The 20,302-nt window shown below is 44.6% G+C and overlaps 1 protein-coding gene across 3 annotated transcripts in view; it reads right to left on the bottom strand.

Moving 5' to 3' along the window:
* Nucleotides 1–20,302, bottom strand: part of LOC121573854 (nipped-B-like protein) — a 70,042-nt gene that overhangs the window by 8,174 nt on the left and 41,566 nt on the right. For all 3 annotated transcript variants that reach the window (XM_041886197.2, XM_041886198.2, XM_041886199.2), the window contains exons 9-34: nt 20,087–20,177; nt 19,397–19,921; nt 17,945–19,255; nt 17,401–17,523; nt 17,083–17,238; nt 14,864–14,935; nt 14,680–14,769; nt 14,375–14,475; nt 14,205–14,291; nt 13,665–13,896; nt 13,205–13,356; nt 13,015–13,095; nt 12,665–12,765; nt 4,467–4,596; nt 4,277–4,359; nt 4,000–4,132; nt 3,717–3,860; nt 3,509–3,595; nt 2,587–2,810; nt 2,356–2,458; nt 2,075–2,173; nt 1,819–1,965; nt 962–1,096; nt 749–847; nt 557–610; nt 145–253 (exon numbers count right to left, since the gene is read on the bottom strand). In XM_041886197.2, coding sequence (XP_041742131.1) covers nt 145–253; nt 557–610; nt 749–847; nt 962–1,096; nt 1,819–1,965; nt 2,075–2,173; nt 2,356–2,458; nt 2,587–2,810; nt 3,509–3,595; nt 3,717–3,860; nt 4,000–4,132; nt 4,277–4,359; nt 4,467–4,596; nt 12,665–12,765; nt 13,015–13,095; nt 13,205–13,356; nt 13,665–13,896; nt 14,205–14,291; nt 14,375–14,475; nt 14,680–14,769; nt 14,864–14,935; nt 17,083–17,238; nt 17,401–17,523; nt 17,945–19,255; nt 19,397–19,921; nt 20,087–20,177 — 4,669 coding nt within the window. The remainder of the gene's footprint in view (nt 1–144; nt 254–556; nt 611–748; nt 848–961; nt 1,097–1,818; nt 1,966–2,074; nt 2,174–2,355; nt 2,459–2,586; nt 2,811–3,508; nt 3,596–3,716; nt 3,861–3,999; nt 4,133–4,276; nt 4,360–4,466; nt 4,597–12,664; nt 12,766–13,014; nt 13,096–13,204; nt 13,357–13,664; nt 13,897–14,204; nt 14,292–14,374; nt 14,476–14,679; nt 14,770–14,863; nt 14,936–17,082; nt 17,239–17,400; nt 17,524–17,944; nt 19,256–19,396; nt 19,922–20,086; nt 20,178–20,302) is intronic.

Genomic DNA, 20,302 nt, shown 5'->3' with positions numbered 1-20,302 from the left:
ACAGATCATTCCTTCAGACTCAACTGGACTTTCTTTCTCACAGTCCATGAGAGTTTATCATATCCTAATCAACAGTACATTAATGTGTCAGTATAAATGGCAATTTGAAATCAAGTACACCAAAGATAGCTGTGAGCTCCATACCAGTGAGAGACTCTTCATATTTGAGGATGTGTTCCACTAGATTGTCCACCAGCTGAACGCAGGCCTTTCTGGCTGGCTTATATGCGGCATCTTCCTCGGTCTTCAGCAGCTGAACAGGGATAGAGTACGGGGAGGTTGTGAGATGAGGCACACAACATAACAGGTCTGTCTTGAACTCATTTGCAACAGCTCTCATTAGAGAAAACTGACAAATAAGTCACAGTACAGACGTCTCAAGGACAACCTGAAGTAAACACCATTACTTCCTGTGCTTGATACTCTCATTAACCATAAATAGGCCTAAATGTGACAATCAATGAAACTGAGCCAATGTAAAAAAAAAAGAAGTTAGGAACAAAACTCCAGGTCAACTATTACCATGAAATACAAAGACACAATTCAAAATACTCACGTTTTGAAGCAGCTGCTCAAACCAGTCATAGCCTGTATCTTTGCATGCGGACACCTAAGAAAGATGATGTCATCAGGTCAAGACATGTTGAACAGTCACGCCTCAAATACAGTGACACAGACCGAGATGTATATTGGAAAGGTATTTGTCTGTTTGGTAGTTCTGTGCTCAGCTTTGAGCCCTGGAACTCACCACGTCTGTGATGTTGAGGATTTTACGGGTCATGGCGTCTTTATCGTTATTGGGTGTAGGGGTGAACCAGAGTTTCTGGAAGGTCTCATTCACAAGTTTCTGAAGAAGAACGTGGTGCAACATTTTGAAATATGCACACAAAGACAGGTAACTTTATGCAGCCCTGTGACATATCCATTCACACATGAAACACAGACATTTACAGATGCAGACCTTGATGCCCTCCTCGTCATTGACCCTGCGGATCATCTTGACACACATCTCAGTGATCTTGTTGAAGGTGGGTTGCTCCAGACAGATGTCTCTAAGAATCTTAATCACCCTCTTCCTCACACTGATACCCGTGTCCTGGAAAAAGAGGGGCAGAATGAATACATTTACATTTTAGTCATTTAGCAGACGCTCTTATCCATAGCGACTTGAGTGTATACAATTTTGTACTTTTTCATACTGATCCCCCGTGGGAATCCAAACCACAACCATGGCGTTGTCAGCACCATGCTCTATCAACTGAGCCACACAGGACCCAGATGCAACTTCCACCATATTTACACATTGTTACTCCAGGGTTACTTACCCCTGCATTTTCAAAATTATATTACAAGCGATCATAATATATATTATCCAAAATAAGTTAAACATTAAATATATCATGTCATATTAACAAAATGATAATCGGAGTAACTCTTGTTGAGTAGAGCCGAAATGATAGCCGCTCATCTGGACTTCGTTTTTCATTTGAGGAGCCTGCAGTTCTCCAGCAGAGCCATAGGTGGCAGTGTGGAAAAAAGGATATTACCTTAAGTGAACTTTTACACTTGGAATGAACCCTCAGCTAGGTGACCAGCGACATGGGCCCAGTTCCATTACTCACTGCTCTGTGTGAGCTGATGCCTTCTCATTCTCCTACAGCCCACAGAAAGGGCTCTGAGGCATGTTATCCTATCTGACACTTCACAGCTGTGTTTAGGGTGAGTGTCCCGCTGTGTCTCTGTCTGTGTATAAAGATGTGCGTTAGCCTGCTTGTTGAGGTGTGTATTATGGTGTGTATTATGGTGTGTGTTCGTTACCAGTATCCTCTCAATCAGCATGTCGTAGTACTGCTCTGTGAGCTGGGGTCTGCTCAGCACAAAGCGTCCCAGCAGCTCCACAGCAGCCTCGCGTACACTGGTGGAGTTGTCCATCAGACGACCATGGACCCCGCGCTGCATGTCCAACTGATGAGAGGAGGAGAGGATGAGGACTGAGGAGACACTTATGCACAGACAAACAGGCTCTGAGTATATTTAGGTGGATCAGGTTTAATGTTGGGTAGAGCAGACTCACCCTGGCCAGAATACTGGGGTCTACAGCCACCACCTCAGACAAACACTTCATGGCTTTAGTTCTGACAGCTATGGCACTCTCCCCCAGCACTCTCAAGATCTGTTGAAGAGGAGAGAGAGAGAGAGAGAGAGAGAGATAAAGAGAGAGAGAGAGAGAGAGAGAGAGAGAGAGAACAAGGACCCATTATTTACAAGCCATTCACACAGAGCACCAAATTAACCACACTGGTTCACAATACACACATGAAGGAACTTAACCAAATCACTCTTGCATGCTTTTACCTGTGTTAAATAAATATCGAAGCTCTGCGCGAACGGCCTCATAGAGGCCAAATATCTGACAATCAGGCAGGAGTCGTCATAGTCCACAGTGTCAGAGTTCATCCTGTGGGGGAAGAGAGGAAGAGAATAATGCATTTAAAAAAAAAATAGACACAGGCAAACATTGAGGTTGAAGCACATGACAGTACTGTGATGTGTACTGACAGTGGGACAGTGAGGGTTGAGTCCTACCTCAGTGTGCTGAACTGCGAGGGCGCGGTCTTAATGATGTTGCGGAGGTACTTCTTGCGTGCCTCGGCTCTCTGCATGATCTCTCCGGTGGTCTCGATGTCCTTGGCGTGGTGCTGGCCTTCAGAAGAGTCCTCATCCCCTCGCTGGTTCTGAGACTTCATGGCCTTCTCCATCTCTGTCAAAGTGTCCCTGAACCACTGAGCGATGTAGAACTTCCTGGCAAACTGAAGGCAGCAGCAGAAATCAACAGTTACATCTCAAACCTGATATGTGAATAATAGCAGTGGTGGAAAAAGTACTCAATTGTCATACTTGAGTAAAAGTAAAGATACCTTAATAGAAAATGACTCAAGTAAAAGTCACCCAATAAAATATTACTTGAGTAATAGTCTAGAAGTATTTGGTTTTAAATATAGTTAAGTATCACATGTAAATTAAGTTGCTAAAATATATTTAGGTATCAAAAGTAAAAGTATAAATAATTTATAATTCATTATATTAAGCAAACCATACGGCACCATTTTCTTGTTTTTAAAATGTACGGATAGCCAGGGGCACGTTCCAACACTCATTTACATCATTTACAAACAAAGCATGCCTGTTTAGTGAGTCTGCCAGATCAGAGGCAGTAGGGATGACCAGAGATCTCTTGATAAGTGTGTGAATGGACCATTTTCCTGTCCTGCTAAGCATTCAAAATGTAACGAGTACTTTTGGGTGTCAGAGAAAATGTATGGAGTAAAAAGTACACTATTTTCTTTAGGAATGTAGTAAAGTAAAAGTAGTCAAAAATATAAATAGTAAAGTAAAGTACAGATACCCCAAAAAAGTTGTACTTTAAAGTATTTTTACTTGGCTAAGTACTTTACACCACTGAATAATGGGTAGCTATAACTACGGTATGTGCAGTAAATACACTCACAACTAGAGACGGATCCGTCTCTGCGTTCTCATCCATGTAGTCCAACAGGGCCTTCTGCAGCTGCTGGGTCTCATCATTGCCTTGAGTCTGGGTTGATGACAAAACAGCAACAACATTGTGTTAGCATTTTGCTGGGTATATCTTGAATGACAGTTGACTTTGAGGATGTGGTTGAGCATTGTTATGGTCAGACTAAACGCCTAGCTACCTCTCTGAGGATGCGGTCGATGGAGCGCTGGTCCATCTTGCTGGTGACGGCATCTTTGCGCAGGCGGGCAGCGACGGTCCCCAGGTAGTCTAGCGATGCCACCCTCAGAGCCATCTCTGTCTGCTTATTGCTAAACTGGTGCACCTGGAACAGAGGATAGGGTGAAGAGTGTCATTCAGGCTGATTTTTCTTTCCAAAACAGCAAATAAGTCCCATGTGCTTTTATCAATAGCTCAACAGCTGGCCAATAACTGATTGATTTAGCTATGATGGATGGACTCACCAGTAGACGACCAAGCAGACTGAGGAGAAGCTCAGCAGCTGGCCACTCTGGTTTGTTCACCGTAGACAGCAGGTCCTGGACAAAGTTTTCAAACAGAGGGCGGTAGTCCTCCTCTCCCTGCTTACTGCCACACCTGAAACACAGACAGAGGAACACAGAGGTTTGGTCAAAGAGCTTACAGTTTCATAAACAGATATCTTACACCATTTTCTAATAACAGTTCTAATCTAGTTTGATTGTGAGAAGAATGAAAGGCTGTTTAGAGAGATCATCTTACTTCTTTAGGAAGACGGACAGGAAGTTCTGAGCTGCTCGCATGGCCGTCTCATAAGAGTTGGTGATCAGGACATCTTGGTCCACCTGGGAAAAGCACGAGCAATTGTGAATAAAAAAAAGTCCTGAACTCTTTGGCCAAGATGTCCATCAGATGATTCCTAGCCCAGTCAGCATGGCCATCCCTAACATACCTTCTTATCGTACTCCTCGTGGCTGTCCCTGTTGTTGGGGAGGTGCACCACACACTGGATAAGCTGAAGCACCAGAGCTGTGACCATCTGGATGTACATGGGCTCCCCATCCTTATCACTGCTGTTCAGCCTAGGGACGCACACATAGATAAAGACACATACAGACAATTCATTTCAAATCTCAATTGCGCTCCCCCTCCTGTACTCCGTTTACCCACGCATGACTCCAACACCATCATCAAGTTTGCTGACGACATGATAGTGGTAGGCCTGATCACCGGGGACGATGAGACAGCCAGTGACCTGGGGCCTCATTTATAACTGTTGCGTAAATGTAACACTAAATATCTGCGTGCACCATTTCTGAAAACACTGCGTACGTACAAAAATAGAGATTAAAAAAATTGGCTCACGATATACATACGCATGTTTCCCGTTATAAATCAGACCCGTCCTGAAACTGTGCGTGCGTGAACGAGCATTATAACTCCACCTGAAAAACACCCATCATTCACCTTTTACGGTGACATTAACGCCCCTATTTGCTGTATACTTTGGAAGTATTGGAATTAGGCCAAGGCAGTTTCTAAAGGAAATAGCAATGGCGAACCTAATCAAATGTCTTTGGAGGTTTGATGGCAGACTGTTAAACTTTTGCAGTGACATTTGCTGTAGGCCTAGGCTAACTGACAGACAAAATGTTTCTGAAAGACAAAAACTATTGCAAATTGCTGTGGACCTGTAAACAGATCGTTTGATAATTTCTTTGGGCCTAATGTTTTGCATTGACTTTTTCTCAAACCTATATGCTGTACTGCCTGCAAAATCTGCAACATTGTCTACTTACAGTGGTAGCCATACACACTTCAATGCAAAATACCTGTTAAATTCTACTTTATGTTATAAACCAAGCTCCATATCTTACTCATAGAGCAAAATACTTGAAATAATAGCCTATAAAATAGGCCCAATTAAATGAGATGTGCATAATAATTTGTTGTAGGCTATGGCCCCAACATGGCCAGAAAATGTGAAGAATTTAATCTGCAAAGGTTATGACAATATGTATTAGGTTTACAAATGAAATACTGTCTACTCTAGAAATTAGAAATCACAGTATTCAGACGTACAGGAGTAGCCTGCAATCATCTGTTCTACCGTTAATAAAATGCGCTCCGGATCGGATGGCATAGAGCAAAATACTTGAAATAGCTTATCTAAACTCAGCAAAAAAAGAAACGTCCTCTCACTGTCAACTGCTTTTATTTTCAGCAAACTTAACATGTAAATATTTGTATGAACATAACAAGATTCAACAACTGAGACATAAACTGAACAAGTTCCACAGACATGTGACTAACAGAAATTGAATAATGTGTCCCTGAACAAAGGGGGGGTCAAAATCAAAAGTAACAGTCAGTATCTGGTGCGGCCACCAGCTGCATTAAGTACTGCAGTGCATCTCCTCCTCATGGACTGCACCAGATTTGCCAGTTCTTGCTGTGAGATGTTACCCCACTCTTCCACCAAGGCACCTGCAAGTTCCCAGACATTTCTGGGGGGAATGGCCCTAGCCCTTACCCTCCGATCCAACAGGTCCCAGACGTGCTCAATGGGATTGAGATCCGGGCTCTTCGCTGGCCATAGCAGAACACTGACATTCCTGTCTTGCAGGAAATCACGCACAGAATGAGCAGTATGGCTGGTGGCATTGTCATGCTGGAGGGTCATGTCAGGATGAGCCTGCAGGAAGGGTACCACATGAGGGAGGAGGATGTCTTCCCTGTAATGCACAGCGTTGAGATTGTCTGCAAGCTCAGTCCGATGATGCTGTGACACACCGCCCCCAGACCATGACGGACCCTCCACCTCCAAATCGATCCCGCTCCAGAGTACAGGCCTCGGTGTAACGCTCATTCATCGATGATAAACGCGAATCCGACCATCACCCCTGGTGAGACAAAACCGCGACTCGTCAGTAAAGATCACTTTTTGCCAGTCCTGTCTGGCCCAGCGACGGTTGGTTTGTGCCCATAGGCGACGTTGTTGCCGGTGATGTCTGGTGAGGACTTGCCTTACAACAGGCCTACAAGCCCTCATTCCAGCCTCTCTCAGCCTATTGCGGACAGTCTGAGCCCTGATGGAGAGATTGTGCATTCCTGGTGTAACTCGGGCAGTTGTTGTTGCCATCCTGTACCTGTCCCGCAGGTGTGATGTTCGGATGTACCGATCCTGTGCAGGTGTTGTTACACGTGGTCTGCCACTGCGAGGACGATCAGCTGTCCGTCCTGTCTCCCTGTAGCGCTGTCTTAGGCGTCTCACAGCACGGACATTGCAATTTATTGCCCTGGCCACATTTGCAGTCCTCATGTCTCCTTGCCGCATGCCTAAGGGACGTTCACGCAGATGAGCAGGGACCCTGGGCATCTTTCTTTTGGTGTTTTTCAGAGTCAGTAGAAAGGCCTCTTTCGTGTCCTAAGTTTTCATAACTGTGACCTTAATTGCCTACCGTCTGTAAACTGTTAATGTCTTAACGACCGTTCCACAGGTGCATGTTCATTAATTGTTTATGGTTAATTGAACATGCATGGGAAACAGTGTTTAAACCCTTTACAATGAAGATCTGTGAAGTTATTTGGATTTTTACGAATTATCTTTGAAAGAAAAAAAAGGGACGTTTCTTTTTATGCTGAGTTTATATACTACTGTGAAGTGGGTCCAATTAAATGAGAGACGGGGAGAATGGTATCCTAACTTGTTGTAGGCCTATAGACTACCTTGTGAGTATGAAATCATCACAGAAAATGTGAGGAATCTATTCTGCAATGATCATGGAAATGAAATAAATAATATAGTCTAAGAAATAGATGCCTATTTCTAATTATTTTAGAATGCAAAGATAAACAAAATTGATGTTTTCTCTTCTCACTAACGGCAAATGATTGCATCTTGTTATTAACCTGTTATTTGTTATGAACAAACGTGCCCATCTTATCCCCCATTTGCACAAAATACTAGGCTGCTTGCAATGCAATACTTCAAAAACAAGAAACTGTGGTCTTCTGTAGCTCAGCTGGTAGAGCACGGCGCTTGTAACGCCAGGGTAGTGGGTTCGATCCCCGGGACCACCCATACACAAAAATGTATGCACCCATGACTGTAAGTCGCTTTGGATAAAAGCGTCTGCTAAATGGCATATTATTATTTATTATTATGGTCTAAAGTTTGCGGGAAGGCGAGCACATTCTCACATCAAGTTTTATAAATGGCAACCTTTGCGCGAAAACTGGCGCATGCATGTTTTGGGGTATATTTTGTACGTACGCATGGTTTATACATGAGGACCCCTGGCAGTGTGGTGTCGGGACAACAACCTCTCCCTCAACGTCAGTAAGACCAATGAGCTGATCGTGGACTACAGGAAAGGGGGGGGGGAACGACTCCCCCATCCACATCGATGGGGCTGCAGTGGAGCGGGTCGAGAGCTTCAAATTCCTCAGCGTCCAAATCACTAACGACTTTAAAATGGTCCACAGTCGTGAAGAAGGCATGACAGCGCCTCTTCCCCCTCAGGAGGCTGAAAAGGTTTGGCATTGGCCCTCAAATCCTCAAAAAGTTATACAGCTGCACCATTGAGAGCATCTTGACTGGCTGCTTAACTGCTTGGTATGACAACAACACCACCCTCGATCGCATGGCGCTACAGAGGGTGGTGCGGATAGCCCAGTACATCACTTAGGCCGAGCTCCCTGACATCCAGGACCTCTATATCAGGCGGTGTGAAAGGAAGGCCCGGAAAATCGTTTAAGACTCCAGCCACCCAAGCCAGACTGTTCTCTCTGCTTTCACACAGCAAGCGGTAACAGTGCATCAAGTCTGACACCGACAGTATCCTGAACAGCGTCTATCGCTAAGCCATAAGACTGCTAAATAGCTAACAAAATGGCTACATGGACTATCTGAGTTGACCCTTGTATTTTATATTTGCACTGTCTCTATGCACACTCACAGGACTCTACACATTCACGCACTCTTGACACTCCAACACACACACTCACTTTATTTGCTCACACACACATAACATGCACACACATTTATACTGACTACACACACACTCACATACAATCATCATATACACTGCTGCTACTGTTTATCATACAGTGCCTTCATAAAGTATTCACACCCCTTGACTTTTTCCCAAAATTGTGTATTACATCCTGAATTTAAAATGGATTAAATGTGGATTTTTTTTGTCACGGGCCTACACACAATACCCCATAATGTCAAAGCGGAAATGTCTTGAGTCAATAAGTATTTAAACCCTTTTTTACGGCAAGCCTAGATAAGTTAAGGAGTAAAAATGTGCAATAATAGTGTTTAACATGAATTTTGTATGACTACCTCATCTCTGTACCCCACACATACAATTATCTGTAAGGTCCCTCAGTCGAGCAGTGCATTTCAAACAGATTCAACCACAAAGACCAGGGAGGCATGGAAGTTAATAATTACACTTTGGATGGTGTATCAATACACCCAGTCACTACAAAGATACAAGTGTCCTTCCTAACTCAGTTGCCGGAGAGGAAGGAAACCGCTCAGGGATTTCACCATGAGGCCAATGGTGACTTTAAAACAGTTACAGAGTTTAATGGCTGTGATAGGAGAAAACTCAGGATGGATTAACAACATTGTAGCTACTCCACAATTCTAACCTAATTGACAGAGTAAAAAGAAGGAACCTCATCTCTGTACCCCACACATACAATTATCTGTAAGGTCCCTTTACAGAATATAAATATTCCCAAACATGCATCCCGTTAGCAACAAGGCACTAAAGTAATACTGCAAAACATTTGGCAAAGCAATTAACTTTTTGTCCTGAATACAAAGTGTTAAGTTTGGGGCCAATCCAATACAACACATTACTGAGAACCACTCTCCGTATTTTCAAGCATAGTGGTGGCTGCATCATGTTATGGGTATGCTTGTAATCGTTAAGGACTGGGGAGTTTTTCAGGGGGGGAAATGAAAAAGAATGGAGCTAAGCACAGGCAAAACCCTAGAGGAAAACCTGGTTCAGTCTGCTTTCCACAAGACACTGGGAGATGAAGTCACCTTTCAGCAGGAAAATAACCTAAAACACAAGGTCAAATCTACACTGAAGAAGCTTACCAAGAAGACAGTGAATGTTACAGAGAGGCCGAGTTACAGTTTTGACTTAAATCTACTTGAAAATCTATGGCAAGATCTGAAAATGGTTGTCTAGAATTTTGAAAAGAATAATGGGCAAATGTTGCACAAACCAGGTGTGGAAAGCGCTTAGAGACTTAACCAGAAAGACTTACAGATGTAATCACTGCCAAAGGTGCTTCTACAAAGTATTGACTCAGGGGTGTGAATATTTATGTAAAAACATTTTCACTAATTTTTTTAATCCATTTTAAATTAAGGATGCAACACCACAAAATGTGGAATAAGTCGAGGGGTATGAATACTTTCTGAAGGCACTGTACAAAAGTGCCTTGCAAAAGTATTCATTCCCCTTGGCGTTTTTCCTATTTTGTTGCATTACAACCTATAATTTAAATAGATTTTTTGGGGGATTTCATGTAATGGACATACACAAAATACACCACTAAGAATTGGGCACCACCAAGCAAGCGGCACCATGAAGACCAAGGAGCTCTCCAAACAGGTCAGGGACCAAGTTGTGGAGAAGTACAGATCAGGGTTGGGTTATAAAAAAATATCTGAAACTTTGAACATCCCACGGAGCACTATTAAATCCATTATAAAAAAATTGAAAGAATATAGCACCACAACAAACCTGTCAAGAGAGGGCCGCCCACCAAAACTCACAGACCAGGCAAGGAGGGCATTAATCAGAGAGGCAACAAAGAGACCAAAGATAACCCTAAAGGAGCTGCAAAACTCCACAGTGGAGATTGGAGTATCTGTCCATAGGACCACTTTAAGCCGTACACTCCACAGAGCTGGGCTTTATGGAAGAGTGGCCAGAAAAAAGCCATTGCTTCAAGAAAAAAATAAGCAAACACGTTTGGTGCTCGCCAAAAGCCATGTGGGAGACTCCCCAAACATATGGAAGAAGGTACTCTGGTCAGATGAGACTAAAATTGAGCTTTTTGGACATCAAGGAAAACGCTATGTCTGGCGCAAACCCAACACCTCTCATCACCCCGAGAACACCATCCCCATGTTTTTCATCGGCAGGGACCGGGAAACTGGTCAGAATTGAAGGAATGATGGATGGCGCTAAATACAGGGAAATTCTTGAGAGAAACCTGTTTCAGTATTCCAGAGATTTGAGACTGGGACGGAGGTTCACCTTCCAGCAGGACAATGACCCTAATACTGCTAAAGTAACACTCAAGTGGTTTAAGGGGTAACATTTAAATGTCTTGGAATGGCCTAGTCAAAGCCCAGACCTCAATCCAATTGAGAATCTGTGATATGACTTAAAGATTGCTGTACAACAGCGGAACCCATCCAACTTGAAGGAGCTGGAGCAGTTTTGCCTTGAAGAATGGGCAAAACTCCCAGTGGCTAGATGTGCCAAGCTTATAGAGACATACCCCAAGAGACTTGCAGCTGTAATTGCTGCAAAATGTGGCTCTACAAGGTATTGACTTTGGGGGGGTGAATGGTTATGCACACTCAAGTTCTGTTTTTTGTCTTACTTCTTGTTTGTTTCACCCCAAAAAAATATTTTGCATCTTCAAAGTGGTAGGCAGGTTGTGTAAATCAAATGATACAAACCCCCCAAAAAATCCATTTTAATTCCAGGTTGTAAGGCAACAAAATAGGAAAAATGCCAAGGGGGGTGAATACTTTCGCAAGCCACTGTATGCTGATGCATAGTCACCTTATCCCTATACAGTGCATTCGGAAAGTATTCAGACCCCTTTACTTTACACATTTTGTTACGTTACAGCCTTATTCTAAAAGGGATTAATTAAAACATTTTCCTCATAAACCTACACACAATACCACATAATGACAAAGCAAAAACTGGTTTTTAGAAATTGTTGCAAATTTATAAAAAAGTATAAAAAATGAAATATGACATTTACATAAGTATTCAGACCCTTTGCTATGAGACTCAAAATTGAGCTCAGGTGAATCGTGTTTCATTTGATCATCCTTGAGATGTTCTACAACTTGATTGGAGTCCACCTGTGGTAAATTAAATTGACTGGACATGATTTGGAAAGGCACACACTTGTCTATATAAGGTTCCAGAGTTAAAACCTGTTTTTGCTTTGTCATTACGGGGTATTGTGTGTAGATTGATAATGGGAAAAAACGATGTAATCAATTTTAGAATAAGGCTGCAACGTAACAAAATGTGGAAAAAGTCAAGGGGTCTGAATACTTTTCGAATGATGCACTGTACATATCTAACTATAACTCCAGTATCCCTGCACATTGTATGGTATTGGAACTGACCCTGTATAAAGCTTATTTACTTTGTGTTCTTCTTATTTCTATTTGTTTTGTTGTTGGTTTTTTATCCCCTTTTTTCTCCCCAATTTCGTGATATCCAATTGCGATCCAATTACAATCTTGTCTCATTGCTGCAACTCCCCAACAGGCTCGGGAGAGGCGAAGGTTGAATAATTCGTCCTCCGAAAAATGACCCGCCAAACCGCGCTTCTTGACACCCGCCTGCTTAACCCGGAAGCCAGCTGCACCAATGTGTCGGAGGAAACACTGTTCAACTGACGACCGAAGTCAGCCTGCAGGCACCCGTCCTGCCACAAGGAGTTGCTAGAGCGCGATGAGTCAAGTAAAGCCCCCCCGGCCAAACCCTCCCCTAACCTGGGCCAATTGTGCGCCGCCCTATGGGACTCCCGGTCACGGCCGGTTGTGACACAGCCTGGGATTGAACCCGGGTCTGTAGTGACGCCTCATGCAGTGCCTTAGACCGCTGTGCCACTCGGCCGTATATTCAGTACTACATCGACATTGATTACGGCATTGTTGGGTTTAGAGCTAGCAAGAAAGGCATTTTACTTGTGCAGGTGACATTAAAACCTGAAACTTGGTAAACATTCTGAAAATAATAAGAAAATGGTTTGAAAATATGAACTTCATAACATTATTAGCATTTCTGAAATTCTCCTTGAGAACTTATATGGTCTCTCGTGGCGCATGTTCTCTGTAGGTGCAGTTACCTGAAGTTCCTGAGGCTGCGTTTGCTGGTGGGTAGTCTGGCCAGAGAGGTGAAGATCTCTTCCAGGATGAGCTGCCTGTGTTTTTCATAGCGAGAGAACACCTGAGGGAGACCAGGAGGAAAGGCTCATCATTACAGTTACCCTGACATTGCAATACATACACAATGAAAGGGAATATAGTGTATTCTAGAACAAATCCAGAACTCCATGGGAACCCACGTTTGAGGCACCACATCATGAGCAACCCTGGCACTGCTATACAAGGGATGTATGTAATGGATGCACAATAAAAGGGAATAAATTCTAGAACAAAGGCAGAACTCCATGGAAACCCTGGTTTGGATTCTTACCGCAGTCACTAGTTTGATGGCACACAGCTGTAGCTCACTGACACTCTCCACAAAGAATGGAGTGATGCCCATGGAGGAAACCTGAGGGAAGGAGAGAGAGATTAGTTATAAGGTAAGCAAGCAGGGGTCAGAAATCAAAGGTCATGAGAGGTCATGACCCCCAGGGATAGCATTAGGGGCAGAGTCTCACCTGCAGGATGGTGGTGTCAGTCAACAGCTGTATCTCCAGGAGCTCAGAGATGTTGCTGACAATGTCACACACCTTGTTGTAGAGCATGATGATCACCCTCTGCTTGTGTGTGGAGCTTTTAGCTCTCTTAGCCCTGGAGCTCAGCAAGCCACCTGGGTGAGAGAGGGGAGGAGAGGAGAGACGATGAGTAAAACAGGAGAGCAGAGACCATTTCCTCAGTCAGTCATGACAGGGATATGCATAACAGTGGCCCAGGTAGTTCCGAGTGGACCACACTGTCTTGTATGTACACACCGTCTTTCAAATGTTCTGGGTGCTCTGGTCTTGAACAAAGCACACTCAAAGTTTGACAGAGTGTATGAAGACTGTGACTGGACATTTATGTGGCCAGTTCTCACCACATTTTGTTATTGGTTTGTTCCAATTGCTTTTGATAGTAAGGTGGGGTTAGGGTGCTGACCTCCGTGAGGGTCAACTCTGTAGACAGGGTCATACTGAGGGTAGAGGGTGTTTTGCAGGTGAAACTTGGTGTACTGTAGAACCCTCTCAATCACGTCCTCGATGTACACCGCCTTGGGCATGCGGGCCGACGTCATGATGTTGAGGGCCGTCAGACAGGCGTCAGCTGACTTGGTCACGCGCTCCATGATGAGGTCACGCCACAGTCGTTCCTCGTCTTCCGCGTCTGCGTCCTGTTCGACAGAGAGAGAAGACATTCAGACAAGTGGAATTTCTCCATGGAACATGCTTTTTAGGCATGTTGGGTGGCATGTATGGGTGGTCCTCTGTAGCTCAGCTGGTAGAGCACGGCGCTTGTAACGCCAAGGTAGTGGGTTCGATCCCCGGGACCACCCATACACAAAAAAAAAAAGTATGCACGCATGACTGTAAGTCGCTTTGGATAAAAGCGTCTGCTAAATGGCGTATTATTATTTATTATTATTATTATTATTATTATTATTAATCTGGGTCTGAGAAACCATATGAGGGGGCAACTTACATGGTTCATCAGTGTGGAGAGTTTGGACCCATCCTGAATGTTTTTCTCCAGGATGTTCAGGACCTTCACCAACTTACCAGATGAAAGCTATGGATGAGACAGATGAGAAAAATATAACAGAATGCCAAAAAGATTGACATCATCCTGCATCCAGTGTTCCCCTTCCTTACCCTGAAGGTGATGCCCATGGCCTTGATCTTAGCAGATTCGCTGGCCAGTTCACTCAGCTGGTGTTTCCCCAGCAGAAGCTCCTGTGGGATCTCATCGTCATCTGTTGACGAGAGTTGTGGAGTTAGAGGTGGCAGTTCGGTCACCGTCATTTATAACTGAGCATTACTATTTACTATTACATTTGAAAATAATTCCAACAATCACAATGTTATCTTTCCCATTCTTGGTAGAAATGTAATTTAAACAGTGACTCAAACCTCCGAAGAAAATTGAAAAAAAGCTGTAAAGTATGAATAATGCATACCCATGGCATTGAAGTCAATGTCCTCCAAGCTCTCCAGAATGTTGTCCACACTGGCTGAGAACCTCTTGAATGTGGAGGAGTCCATCAGTTCTGTTGAGTAAACAGCATGGAGAAAGTGAGTAACCTGCACTTATGGGACCAAAGACATACAACAAAGACATTACTGAATTTAGAGTGAAATTACCTTCTGCTGTCAGCTTGGGCTCGTACGCCTTTCTCTTCTTCTGTTTCTCCTTCTTCTTCATCTTTCTGGCAACTGGACAGGATAGATACATGTTAGGACAATGACATTGGACAGCAACACTTATCTAGTGAAATATTACTACTACTCATCCTCAGCATTTTACCCTGTATCTAATGCACAGGTATACCATGCTGGTTTATGCTCTATAAGGGCCTTCAGAAAGTATTCATACCCCTTGAGTTAGTCCACATTTTGCTGTGTTACAGCCTGAAATAAAAAATGATTAAATATGATTTATTTTTCTAACCAAATACCTCAATGAAAATGTTTTTTTTTTTTTTTGCAAATGTATAGAATAAGTGAGTAAATACATGTTAGAATCACCTTCGGAAGCGATTATAGCTGTGAGTCTATCTGGGTAAGTCTCTAAGAGATTTGCACACCTGGATTGTACAATATTTGCACATTATTCTCTTCAGAATTCTTCCAGCTCTGTCAAATTGGTTGTTGATAATTGCTAGACAGCCATTTTCAAGTCTTGCCATAGATTCTGAAGTCGATTTAAGTCAAAACTAACTAGGCCACTCAGGAACATTCAATGTCGTCGTGCTAAGCAACTCCAGTGTATATTTGGCCTTGTGTTTTAGGTTATTGTCCTGCTGAAAGGTACATTTGTCTCCCAGTGTCTGTTGGAAAGCAGACTGAACCAGGTTTTCCTCTAGGATTTTGCCTGTGCTCTATGTCGTTTCTTTTTATCAACAAAAAAACTTGATGACAAGTATACCCATAACATGATGCAGCCACCACCATGCTTGAAAATTTGAAGAGTGGTACTCAGTGTTGGATTTTCCCCAAACATAACGCTTTGTTTTCAGGACATAAATGTAATTCCTTTGCCACATTTTTTGCAGCTTTACTTTAGTGCCTTATTTCAAAACAGGATGCATGTTTTGGAATATTTTTCTTCTGTAAAGGGACCTTACAGATAATTATATGTGTGGGGTACAGAGATGAGGTAGCCATTCAAAAATCATGTTAAACACTATTATTGCACACTGTCTATGCAACTTATTGTGACGTGTTAAGCAACAATTTTACTCCTGAACTTATTTAGGCTTTCCATAAATAACAAAGGGGTTGAATACACAATTGACTCAAGACATTTCAGCTTTCCATTTTTAATTAATTTGTAACAAATTCTTATAACCGAATTCCACTTTGACATTATGGGGTATTATGTGTAGGCCAGTGACACACAATCTCAATTTAATCCATTTAAAATGCAGGCTGTAACGCAACAAAATGTGGAAAAGGTCAAGGGGTATGAATATTGTTTGCCAAAAGGCACCTAAAGTACTCTCAGACCATGAGAAACAAGATTCTCTGGTCTGATGAAACCAAGATTGAACTCTTTGGCCTGAATGCCAAGCGTCACGTCTGGAGGAAACCTGGCACCATCCCTACGGTGAAACATGGTGGCAGCATCCGGCTGTGGGAATTATTTTCAGCGGCAGAGACCGGGAGACAAGTCAGGATTGAGGGAAAGATGAACGGAGCAAAGTACAGAAAGATCCTTAATGAAAACCTGCTCCAGAGCACTCAGGACATCAGACTGGGGCGAAGGTTCACCTTACAACAGGACAACGACCCTAAGCACACAGCCAAGACAACACAAGAGTGGCTTCAGGACAAGTCTCTGAATGTCCTTGAGTGGCCCAGCCAGAGCCCGAACGTGAACCCGATCAAACATCTCTGGAGAGACCTGAAAATAGCTGTGCAGCGATGCTCCCCATCCAACCTGACAGAGCTTGAGAAGATCTGCAGAGAAGAATGGGAGAAACTCCCCAAATACAGGTGTGCCAAGCTTGTAGCGTCATACCCAAGAAGGTATGAGGCTGTAATCGCTGCCAAAGATGCTTCAACAAAGTACTGAGTAAAGGGTCTGAATACTTTTGTAAATGTGATTTTTCAGTTGTTTCTTTTTTTATACATTTGCAAAGATTTCTAAAAACCTGTTTTTGCTTTGTCATTATGGGGTATTGTGTGTAGATTGATGAGGGAAAAAAAACAATTTTATCAATTAAGAATAAGGCTGTAAAGTAACAAAATATGGAAAAAGTCAAGGGGTCTGAATAGTTTCCGAATGCACTGTATATAGAGCGAGAGACAACCATCGATGCTCATGCTGGATGGTCAGTTAAAGACAGTGCCAGACTTACGGTCACTCATGCTGGGTGGTGGGGACTCATTGTCTGAATCCTCTGGGCTGCGTTCACGGTGACGGCTGCCGGACCCCCTGCGCCCTGAGCCTCTCCTCTCCCGCTCATCAGGCTCCCACGTCTTTTCCCGCTCCTTCTTGTGACGCTTCCGTGTAGCTGTAGGGAGAGAGAGAAGGAGCAAAAAGTTAAAGGATGAAGCTTTGATCATAAACACCAGAGGTTTGTTATTAACCATTAGCCCGCCCCCAACTACTGGGATTGGAATGAACATTGTTTTGGATATGGCTGTGCAAAAAAAGCTATATGTGTGGTACTTACACTCCGTCACAGAGTCGTCGTCATCATCATCGGAGTTGACCTCGGCGTACTTGGGCTTCTCCTTGATGGTGCTGCGCTTGCGTTTGTTCATCTTCACCCTCTCACACAGTGGCATGGTGGACTCTATCTCAGCAATCAGATGAGGAGGCAGTTCTTTCAACACTGATTCATCAAGACCTCACAGAGAGACGTCACCCAATCATCGTTTAGCCCTTGTACGAAAGGGCTAAATACACTAACAATGACACATTATGTGCCACAACTAAAACCAATAGTATCTTGTTTTCAGGATCTTTAGCTAGGCCTCATGACCAAATCAAATAATCCCCGCAATAAATCGTAATCCTTTCAAGGGGAGTAAAATACAGTACGTGATTCTGTGCTGCTAGTGGATTAATGTGCAAAGTAATTAGAACTCTCAAAGTTCTCAAAGCAATAAGTCAAAAGCACATGTCAATACAGGTTACCATAGTTAAACCTTAAGTTCACCCACACAACAAGCTGACCCAGTCTGTCATGCAGACAGCAGGATGTCTCCGCTTACCTTTCTCAGAATTCCAATGAGAGGGCCTGCTCTTGGAGGACTTGGAACTGCTTCTATCTTTCCTCTCCCTGATGATTTTCTGCACCTCATCGATGCTGAGTTTCTGCAGCACCACAACAGGTTTGGCTGCTGTCTTCATCTTCTCTACCAGCCCCAGTCGCTCCAGCTTGACCCGGGGCTCCTTCCAGCCCTCCACTACAGACCCCAGAGAAGGCTTCCTCATCTCAGCTGCCAATACATGCCCATCCTTATCCCGCTTCACCTTGGGAATCACAAAGTTCTTAAAGCCTCCAGACTTTATGCCCCCAAGCAGGTAAGCAGGGAACTCCTGTTTGTTTTCAGCAGGCTGCTGTTGCTGCTTGGAGTCCTGTCGGTTCCTGCTGCCGTCCCCACTCCTCCTCTCCTCCCCACTCCTCTTCTCCTCCCCACTCCTCCTCTCCTCTTTATTGGGAGATTTGAGGTTTGGGCCTGGCCTGTCAGTCCTCTGGCGCCCACTGGGGTCCACCCCCACTCGGCCTTCCTGCTTAACCCGCGGGCTCTCTGGCCTGGAGCGCTGCTCTGGAGATCGTCGGTCCCGTGGTTCCCCTGCCTCTGTCCTGTGTTTCCTCTCCCTGTCCTTATCCCCCCGCACCCGGTCTCTGTCCCGTCCATGTTTGGAGTCATGTTCCCCCCTGCTGGACTTGCTGGGGGTCTCTGGCCTGCGGATGCGGGATGGGTCACTGTCCCGGGACCTGTCCTCCCTGTGACCAGAGTCTGAGCGACCCTCGTGCCGTTGTCGTGGCGTGTCAGGCGTCCTGCCCTCAGAGCGGGCCTTACTGTTGTCAGGTTTGCTATCGTGTCGGTGTTTGGACGAGTCTCGTCTGTTTTCGTGCTTGTGTTTGGGGGTCTCTGGTCGGACGTCAGGGCCCAGCTTCTTGGGGGTGTCGGCACGCTGCTTGATGAACTCTGGCCGGACATCTGCAGTCTGTAGTGTGTCTCCTTCTGTCTTGGAGTTTAGCCGCAGGACTCCAGTGGAGTCGGAGCCGTCCCCAGGACCCAGGCGTTCCTCAGGCCAGCGCTGGGCCTCCAGGGCAGGGGTGGGGGTGCCTATGTTCACCTCTGGCTGCCCGTCAGCTCTGCCTGCTTGCTGCAGGTCGATGCTGACCATTAGGGCAGGCCGGCTGGCACCATTACTGGCAGCACTAGCCTCCTGGGGTGCCAGCTTGCTGCCAGCATTGCCCCCTCCCACGCCAGGCTGAGTTGCCCCTGCTGTACCTCCAGCTCCAGGCTCTTGGGGATACGAGTCCTGCTTCCGCTTCTTCAGTGGCTTGTCTGCAGTGAGGAAACCATTGCTCAGAAAATATTCTGACATAGGACTTATTTTTATCAGCAAGTTATTTCTCCTATTTCTCAGCACACTGAAAAATATTTTTTATGATAGATTTTTAAGTGCAATAGTGAATGTAAACTCACCTTTATCCTGAACCTCTTTGGAGCAGCGCTCCCTTTCTATGAGCGTCTCCCGTTCTATCCTCTCGATCTCAGCGAGCGCGTCCATCTCAGCATCGTCGTACACAGCTCCGCTGATCACCCCTCCAGCCTGCTTAGTGTTCTGGAGCACAGGGACCTGCTGGTAGCCTGACTGCTCCCCCTGGCCTGGCCCTAACCTGTGGGCAGGGTCCTGCTGCGTCCGGGAGAACTGCAGGCTGTTGTAGGCCAGGTCAGTGTCCTGGTCCTCTGCGCCAGGTAGGAGCTCTCCGGACTGGTCCATCTCGGAGGACTTCACCCGGGACAGTTTGAGCGTCAGCTTGGTAGAGTCTTTAGAGGGAGAGCTGACGATGTCGTACATAGCAGCTTTATCCAACTGCTCCTTCTCCTCTTTAGTTAGCTTCTTCTGCTTCTTCTTGCAGTCAGGAGAGTCCAGGAGGAGGTCGGGAGCGCCTTCACGGGGGGAAGCGTAAGGGTGTGGGGACTGAAGGATGAGGCTAGGTCGTGACCCTGCAGAAACCAAAAAAATTAATACAAATAAATTGTGTGTGGTTTTTTACAAATATGAACATGAATATGATCCAGGCATGAACACTTGGCATAGAATAAGTAGGTTTACTCATGATTTCCAGTCCACAGCATGATCATGCATATTAGCGGTCTCTGTTGGTATACCTTTTGGGGTCCCTTCGCTGCCAGCAGGGGAACAAACAGACTGGGGCGAACGGAGTGCGAAGGAGGCATTTCTCATGGAAGGATCACTCTCCTGGGAAAAACATGAATCAGATATATATAACTAAAGCAGCACTGGTGGATACAACTCCACACAACAAATACATTCAGGCAGTGTACCAGCAATGAGGATCCAAGAGAGGAAATTGTATTTCATGT

This window comes from Coregonus clupeaformis, chromosome 9 (assembly GCF_020615455.1).
Source record: "Coregonus clupeaformis isolate EN_2021a chromosome 9, ASM2061545v1, whole genome shotgun sequence".
Taxonomy (NCBI): Eukaryota; Metazoa; Chordata; class Actinopteri; order Salmoniformes; family Salmonidae; genus Coregonus; species Coregonus clupeaformis.
This window is presented reverse-complemented; position numbering and strand designations above follow the sequence as displayed.